This window comes from Austrofundulus limnaeus, unplaced genomic scaffold (assembly GCF_001266775.1).
Source record: "Austrofundulus limnaeus strain Quisiro unplaced genomic scaffold, Austrofundulus_limnaeus-1.0 Scaffold1416, whole genome shotgun sequence".
NCBI classification, from domain to species: Eukaryota; Metazoa; Chordata; class Actinopteri; order Cyprinodontiformes; family Rivulidae; genus Austrofundulus; species Austrofundulus limnaeus.
Window position 1 is genome coordinate 6,353 of NW_013953818.1, and position 9,284 is coordinate 15,636.

Here is a 9,284-nt window from a genome sequence, read left to right on the forward strand (position 1 = left end):
CCTGCCACCACCTTCCGCCACAGCTCCATTGGTCTAATGGTCTATGTCATGGACTTTCATGTGGGAGATCAGGGTTCAAAACTCAGCTAACGCACCTTAAACAAAAAATCTATCTCTTCAAACTTCATATTGTCACACAATTACCTTAATTACAAACACCTGCTGACTTGACAAGCACAAGCTGGTATAGCAAACACATTTGTACTTCGTCAAAGTTCATTCTGCAAGTCCAATGCTGCAGGCAAAGGCAATGCACACTTGTTTTTACATCGTAAAAACCCATGTCTAGTTATTATTGCATTTTGAATGCTTAGTTTTAGTTTAGTTTAGTTTTTATTAGTTCTAGTATTAGTTTTTTTATAGTTTGAACAAACATATTTGACAACGCATCTTCCAGCTTGTGATGTTCCTGTGAGTTAACTAAGCAACAGCTATTTGGTCACTAAAGCAGTCCACTGAAGCGACACCTTCCTAAAATAATTGTGTAACTCAGTTTTGCCAACTAAAAACTTGGGAGATTATTTTAGAACGATGACAATAGTGATCTCCAACCCAGTGCTACTTGTTGCTTGTTTTTCACGGGMCTGTGAGAAGCTAACTTGTCAACACTAAAACTAGGGGTAGTTTAGTTCGTTTTGTAAAAAAATATTATAGTTTTAGTTAGTTATTGTTTTTTTTTTTTCATTTAATTACAGTTTTTATTTATTTTAGTTAACTAAAATATATATATTTTTAATTTCAGTTTTTGTTAGTTAGTTAGTATTAGTTAACTAACTGGTCTGTGGCACTGAAAAACAGGATCAGCAGAAAAAAAATTAAAAAAACTAAAAAGTTGTGGTTATGCAGGAATAAAAGCAGGAGAAGTAGGCTGTTTTAGAATATGTACCAAGATGTTATTCTTGGATCTGGACATCTGCTCAACAAGTAAGTGAAACGCCAACAGTGAGCTCTGCAGTAACCAGAGGAGGCTGCAGGTCTTTTTTTTTTTTTATTTCTCTCGGAGTGAAAGCTGTTTGATGCAGATGCTCGCTGTGGGTGGCGTGCAGATGCCTCATCTACATATTTATTTGTGCAGCAGAAAAAAAATTGATTCTATATCCTGAATTATTATTGTTCTTTTTAACTTTTATTCTTTGAGTAAGAATGCAGTGAGGTTCTGAGAATAAACCTACCTTTTGTTGAACCTAATTGATCTGATTAAGCTCTGATTTTTCTGTTTTGGCAAAAAAAAAAAAAAGCACCATAAAATTGAAAATCCATCAAATTTTAATATTTTCCACGAGATAGTTAATTTTGTTTTGATTTAGGCTTTTGCAATCTATTTTTTTGTTGTTGTATTTGAAATGAGAATGTAGTATTGTAGTGTTCGGTGTAAGCTGGGTTGGTTTTGTTGCATGAAAAAGGCATGTGCAGGGTTTTGTGCAAGCTCATGGTTTATACATCAGGCCTGTGGGCTTCTTTTAGTGGATTCTGGAGGAGAGCGAGGACATGTAACATGATTTTTGGGTTCAGGGATGCTGCTGAGGAGGGAAACAGCGTTTTGAGACAAAAAATAAAAATAAAAAAAAGAACCGTAAACTCCGGTTTTGTCAAAGACTTTAACGAGAAAACGTCTGATTTATTTTTGATTTCTAACCAAACTGTAACCCGTTTACCAAACAGATGTAGATATTTTCAGAATCAGAGAGGAACACGCTGAGAAGAAAAACAGTTGTAAAATACACTGAGGTTTTCAGGAATCTGTGTGTTTCATGCCTTTACAAAGCAGCCGTAGCGTAATGGGGAAATGTGAGCCTTAAACATCGTATCATCCGTGCCTCTGCTCCGAGCTGGAGCGCACAGCAGAGATAGAGAGCAGACAAAGCCCGAGGACTGTAAAACACTGAAGACGCTCTCTCTCCCTCCCTGACTCCTCCTCAGGTTTTCATCATGCAGCCCGCTCGCTGTCTCTTTAGGCTTTCCGCAGAAAGTTTGCACTGCAGAGGCTGTCTGTCTCAATATGTCAGTTTAAAACTCAACGAAGTCATGGAAACTCATTATTCTGAAAAAGTCTGTGGAACGGCTCTGCACTTCGATTGGCTGCCTCACTTGTGCGAGGAATTTTGAAAGCTTACCATATAAGAACAAAACTGTTTTTTTTTTTTTGAAAATCTGACAGGCTAAATATGTACAATATGTTTTTAAGAAAACCTGCAACCTAGTGAGTGATGAGTGGATCGATACTGAAACATTGGGACTCCTGATAGGAGAACTTTATGCTTTAAAATTGATACTAAAATCAAAACATGGACACTTTAATGCTTCAGTCATTTCAGGTAATACACATCAATGATAGGAACACAAACTATTGAAATCTTGTCTAAATCATTAGCACTGGGAAGGAACTACTTTTTCTTCCGCCTGGACGTGATCAGTCAGTACGTTACATGTTCAGTATTTTCATGTTAACATGTTCATGTAACATACATTAAGATGCAAATTTCCTTTTTTATAGTAGTAGTGAGAACTAAGCTATATATTTTTAATGGTTTTATTATTTTAATTAATTTTTTATTGTTTAAAACATCATTTTCACACAAAAAGAAAAAAATTGTATAGGTCTTCTGGACGGGTTCTTCTCTAATGAAACGTTTCGTCTCTCCTCCAAGAGACTTCTTCAGTCTGAGAGTTTCAGGCAAAATTCAGGCTTTTAAGCCCTGCCTCCATGTGACTGATACTCACATCACATGGCTATCGTTGACACCTAATTAACACTTATTGTTAACAGGGAAAYGTTTCTTTAGAGAAGAACCCGTCCAGAAGACCTATACAATTTTTTTCTTTTAGATTTTTTACCTGGTTTACTGAGATGCATCAGGACATCGTTTTCACACATTTTTTATGATTGTTTGTTTTTTCTATCGTATATTAGCTCAGCTGTATTATAATTAAGGATGCTATTAATACACAGTATTTATGAATTTAAAACTGATAAAGAAATTACTCTAGTTCCTTGTATTCTTTATGAAGCTATGATTTGAAATTCACAACTTTTTTTAGATTTATCTGACACATCAGTACACTCTAAAATTTTACTTGGTAAGATTTTTGAAATAGTTGATTTGACTCAAATTTTTCTTATTTCAAGAGAAAACCTTACCAAGTAAAATGTTCTTACTCCATTGGCAGAAATTTTTTGACTTAATTCGAGTCAAATTTTCAGACTAACAAGACAAACAGTCTTACACATTCTGAAAACAAGATGATTATTCTTACACAATCAGTTCTTGTTTAGTAAATCAGTCTCAAAACAAGATCAAAATGACTTTTTGGCTGGATATAAGATTTTAAAACTTGGTTAGGTGGACAGTTTTTGCAGTGTTAAAGGTTTTTGGACTCATTGTGTTCAAACATAAAGAGTAAAACTTTCTCTTGGTCCTCAAATAACAAGCGCTGAATGAAATTTCCCACATTTCCCCCGAAAGTGACAGAAGAAGTCTACGTTTTCACTTCTGGATTCGTATCGAGGCAGGAATCGATGGACTCGGCTTCGTAAAATATCTCAAAGAAGCAGAAACTCGAACCTCTGGGTCTGAAGTTCACTGTCTGTCAGTCTCTGTGAAGCTCTGTAACGAGCACACCTCATCTTGTTTGTTTAGTGTGTTAACAAACAGGTGTGGTGTAAAAATAGGTTCTTCATTTGTGGAGGTCTGGAAACTGGCGCCMAGCCAGTCCAGCTGCCTCCTGCTGTTTTCACTATTTATGCCAAGTCAAACTAATTGTCTCTCTGCTTCGAGCKCTGCGCTTTTAAAACACGCCGAAGATCTGGATTCTCATCTGCCTCGTGGCAAGAAAACAAACAGGACAAATTGTTCCTTTAAGGTTTGGAAAGTAGTTTAGCTCCGCTCGCTGTAATGAAGCTCAAATAACACATTGGCAGGAGATTTAAACCTGAAACCAAACATATATTGTAGTTTTAAGAACACAAGCACTTCAGATGGACCCTTACAATCACAATAAAGACTTCTTCAGCAAAGCAAAAATAAATTTTCCACCCACCCTGAGTGCTTTCAGCTTTTATGGCCCTGCTGTCTGAAGCTATTTAACACAAGAACCCAGGCCTGATAGGAAAGGGAAGTAGCTTAAAGTTAAATTAAAGGTCTAGATCTGCTTGAAGGAATGCATATCACCCGCCAGCTTTCAGGTCAGACACTTAAACTCTCATCTTGTGTTGAGACGGGACAGAGTTAGGGCTGTTAGGTCAAAATGCTGTTACACATGAGCTCATGCAGTGTTGTAAAATCTCCTGTCGGCGCTCAGAATTAATGTTTAAAATGATTTTCAGCTACTTTCACACATTTTAGCTCAGTATCTGCAGTTACCTGAGTTACATTTTTTATTTTTCAATTTTTCTTTTAACAAGATTTACTTTGTCTCAAATTTTGTACATAATTATTCAAAGCTATTCTCATCTTTGCTTCTAATTCATGTTAACAAACCTGYTTTTGTACCAGTTTTATCTTAAGTTTTATAATTTGTGTTTATTTTGGATCTTATTTGTTGAGTTGCCTGGTGCCTGAAATACTCGAGCCAATTAGCAGCAACCTGTCAGTATCTAGTGAATGTAGTTACTGGACCATATTCAGGCTGCTGTTGAAGACTGATTATCTTTCAGTGAAAAGATGCTGGTTAAATTTGAACTAAATGTTTCAGGGTGTATTCACACCTGACACATTTGGTCCACTTTAAATGGACCAGAGTTTGTTTCCCCTCCGTTGGTTCGGACCTAACTTGGTAAAAACCAGCCCCTTGTTCTACAGTTTGCTTCGTACAGACGGTCTGGACTCTCAGCTATTGAGAAGCAATTTCTTTCTGGAGGCGTGGCCTCTGTTGAAGTTTAAAATGATTGGATCKTATTTRCCCGATTGCTAACGTTTGGCTGTGAYGTATGTAGTGCGCCAGCTCGACCGTGAAGGAAGCTAACATATTTAGTGTTTTTCCTCACTTTTTTCCTCACATTGATATACAGTACGTCTCTTCTATAGCTTAGATCACAGCTTTTGGCAAACTTGAAATAGGCAAATTACTGTATGTGATGATGTCATYGAGTGAMTTCTAGTGGATTTTAGGACAACCAATAGTTACTCTTCTTACTGAGGAGTTGGCAGCACTGAARGCWAGGGCAGGTTAGTTTGGACCTTCTATGCAGGTGTGAATACACTCGTGAACCCTGGTGTGGACCACACAACCGGTCCGAGATCCACTTTGTGAGGTGGTCTTGGTCCACTTTCAAACAAACTCTGGTTCTGTTTGCTTCTGGCGTGAGTCCAGACCGGTCCAACATGTTCTCACTCCCGACACGTCACCATTTGACGCTTGGTCAGGTACTGTCTGCGTCCAGTTTTGTCGTGTTGGGTAACCCCCTCGTGTCAGTTATTCACACCCACGGCTTTTCAGGGTTGCACCACATAAGGGTCTTTGGGTTGGTGGTCTGTGGTTAATAAGAGGGATCAGGATTAATGGTTAATTTTAGGTACTGAGGTCAAGGATAGGATGTCTAGGGCTAATAGAAGTTCAATTTAGRGTCTGGGCAGCCGGTTTGGATGTTATCAATCCATTAAATGGACATTATTAGTAGTTATCAGTCCCGTAAAATGGCTTTAGACTGTCCCAACTGTGCCCCCTAGTGGGTTACCAGTACCATATATGTTGGAATGCAACAATCTGCTACCGCCGGAGTCTGGTCTACTTTATCGTAGCGCATGTCATTTTCTCTAAAATTAACCTTAGTGGTTTTATGCCACGTATTAACCAGATTGCATAAAAAACCTTAGTTGTTTTATGCCTCATATTAACCAGCTGACAGTCTGAAGCCATTCTATGGGACGGAGAACCCACTAGGTGGCACAGTCGGAACAGTCTGAAGCTAGTCTGAAGTCATTCTATGGGACTGATAATGGCTAATAATGGCCATTTAATGGATGATAACATCCAAAGTGGGTGGTCTGGGATGGTTAGTTGTGCATTTCCTACTCTTTTCAAAAATATTACAACGCGCTCCGCCTCCTCCGTCTCATTTCATGAATAACTGACCCGAGGGGGTACCCGACGCATCCAAAACTGGACGCAAACGGTACCTGACCAAGCGTCAATATGTGACGAGTTGAGATTGAGACTGGGTTGACCAGTCTCGACCCAAACCAACTACAGGAAACTTTGTGGTTTTGGTCTGTACGGGTCACTGTTGCCAAGCATCATGCTAACCCTTAGCGCCTCAGTGTTGCTAATGCTACCTCTACATGGACGCCACAAACTACGAGCCGCGGAGACACTGTGCTTCCTCCATATTTGGACAGATGCACACCTAACTCWTCAGCTAGAGAAGACACTCAAGAAATGTGGTTATGTTTTTCATGTTTGGCTAGAAAATGAAGGAGCAGGGGTTCGAGCGGCCTCAAGAACAGTGCCGCATTAAAGTGAAAAAAAACTTTTCCAAATTTATCAAAAGGCACAAGAGATACTGAACAAGGTTCTAGATCCCACCCACATCATTTCTGTCCAATAGGAGCAATGATCATCAYCTGCATGGCTTTGTTTACAGAYAAAAGCGCAATGTGAATGCAAACATCAGTGGTGGGCAGCACTAATCTAAATATTAGTTGCACTAACCCCAAAGCACTAACTCAGTTATTTAGGTCCCCTAATTCRAAWGCACTAACCTACTGAAAACTTAGCAAAAGCTAATTCTAAAGCACAAATATAATCCAGATGACACATGAAACATTCTTCAGACAACATGAGACAATATTTACTGTGTGCAGAATGTTGTGACTTAGTGCCCTTGGCAGGCCAAAYGGGAGTCACCCGCAGGCCACATTTGGCCCGCGGGCCTCGAGTTTGACATGTGACCTTGTAGRWAAGTGATGCATATGAACAAAATGTGACAGCGTTCACCYTCAMCTGTGAACAAWAATGTTGATCAATAAGATTTAAAGACCTCAGTTAGTGCTTCTAAATTTAGCCCATAAATTTAGCAAGTGCTAATCCACTAATGAATTAAAAAAATAGCAAAAGCCCTAAAGCACTAATCAAGAAATTAGTTCTRTTATTGCTTTAGTGCTTTAGGGGAACTGTGCCCACCACTGGCAAACATGAAAAAAGTCCACTTTTGGTCCGGACCAAAACAAGCAAACCAAAGGACTTCATGGTTTGAATACACACTTATTATCTTTGGGCAATCAAACCTCAACTTTAAACCATAAATTTGTCCCTGGTCTGTGATTGTAGAGGAAAAAATGCTTCTAATGTAACAAATTAAATATGTGTGAGTATAAATGTTTGTGGATAAGAACGAAAGAGAAAAACACTAAAGCTTTGCAGCAGATCTTAAAGTAAGTGTGTAAAAAGTTGCAGCGTTTCATTGTGTTTTCTCTCTTGTGTGTTTTGCCTCTAAGCTGAACCCATTTCCTCCGCTTCATTTACTGTTTGGGTTCTCTCAGAAGCTAACAGCCCCGCCCCACGTCTTTTGTCTCCTCGCAGCGATCGGCCGGACGTTGATACCCCGTTATTTCAGCACGGTGTTCGAGGGCGGCGTCACCGAGCTCCACTACATCCTCAAGCACTCCAAGGAGTCCTTCCACAACTCCTGCATCACCCTGGACTGCGATCAGTGCACCATGGTCACCCAGCACGGGAAGCCCATGTTTACAAAGGTAACACCTGACCCCCGAGCTTCTCCCTCCGTAAATAATTGATCACAGGCTATGATAATGGCCCGATGAGGTGTTAGGCCAGTTAAAGATCAAACACATTTAAACACTTTGATTCTTCTCCTCCATGCCACCCCCTCACCACCACCCTTTGTCTTTGTTTTTTTAAATCATACCTGACAGTTTTATTACCATACATGGAAAGGTGCTTGTGTCCTCATGAATAAAGCACGAAACCCAGAGTGACCATTTCAATTTGTATACATTTTAAAATGTCTATTCTTGTTCTGTAAAAGAGTGACTCTTTATCTACGACACTAATGCAAGAGTGTGTAACATTCTGGTTAACCAGGTCGGCTCTAAATCAAAACGACTGAGGTAATAAATTTGTTGCGCTGCTCGATAAGTTTGGTCTAATTGTACAAATTGTTGCTTTTTTTCTACTCTTACCAAATAAATCTCATCATTCAGTCCTGTTAAATTAGGACTTGCAGTTCAATGCATGTAAATTCATCAGCTGATGTGTTATTAGCTGGATATTAGATTTTGTGTTGTAAAGCTGCACACTTGCATTGATGTTCCTCGCTTATCAAAAGGTCACCCTCCTCCTAGACCTCCAAATCCAGCGGAGTTTCTCATGTTAAAGATACGAGGCGATCCTTGAGTCTGCAGCAGCTCGGGAGGCATTGCTTTCAGGATAAGAGTGAGATGTCTGTAGATTGTCGTGATGCGCAGATGAAAGGAGTAAAAGTGGAGAAATGCTAATCGCGCAGGTACGAAAATCCAAACTTGACACAAAAGTCCTCTGAAAGCAGGAACGCTGAGCTCATCGGGCTTTTGTCTTGGGGGACAGAATCCCTCCGCGAGGCGAGATGAATATCTCCGCAGCCTGATCCAGATGGCTCGCTGACTCTGAGGGTTCTTCTGCTGACTGTCTGAATGAATCCCAGGCCAGATACCTTGTCAGCGCCGAGCAGGCGAGCTAAAGGGATTCCATGTTCTCTGTAGCATGAACCCTGAGCCGAGGCGCCGGACCAGATTGTTCTGACATTAAACGACTGCACACCCTCTTGTATTTTTTTTTTCGGGGGGGGGGCTCCGCAGTGTGTGCTCATGCTTGGGTTTTGGGTGCGTAGCAGAGTATGAAAATTACATTTTTTGGGTGACCTGCCAAAGGGCGTGAAGCTACAGCATGAAGACAGAACTGAGATAAAGTTTTGTAGATTTTTTGCATTATGTTTCTTGATAATGTCACATTTTTGACGTTCCAGTATATGTGCCGAAATGTTACACAGGGGCGGAGCCAGAGGGGTGGCACCTGATTGGCCATCCCAGGTGCCAATTCTGTAACTGACAAGTGGGTGTGGATCTTGAATTTTGTATTTATCTATGATACTACTGTACTATTTACTTTTATTAGCTTTGTGTGCTCAAAAATGGCTGAAAAATGGCTGTGAAATTTTGGGATTAGCATCAGCAGTGTTATATGAAGTACCACAAAGTGATGCTTGAGTAAAAGTACAAGTACCTTACTAAAAAATGACTTTAGTAAAAGTTAAAGTCTCCTTTAGGAATATTACTTGAGTAAAAGTCTTA

At 39.7% G+C, this 9,284-nt stretch overlaps 1 protein-coding gene across 5 annotated transcripts in view; it reads left to right on the plus strand.

The window, feature by feature from the left end:
* Window positions 1–9,284, plus strand: part of ldb2a (LIM domain binding 2a) — a gene marked incomplete at its 5' end in the record, with an annotated part of 42,737 nt that overhangs the window by 1,809 nt on the left and 31,644 nt on the right. For all 5 annotated transcript variants that reach the window (XM_014032311.1, XM_014032314.1, XM_014032313.1 and 2 more), the window contains 1 exon segment: window positions 7,519–7,691. In XM_014032311.1, coding sequence (XP_013887765.1) covers window positions 7,519–7,691 — 173 coding nt within the window.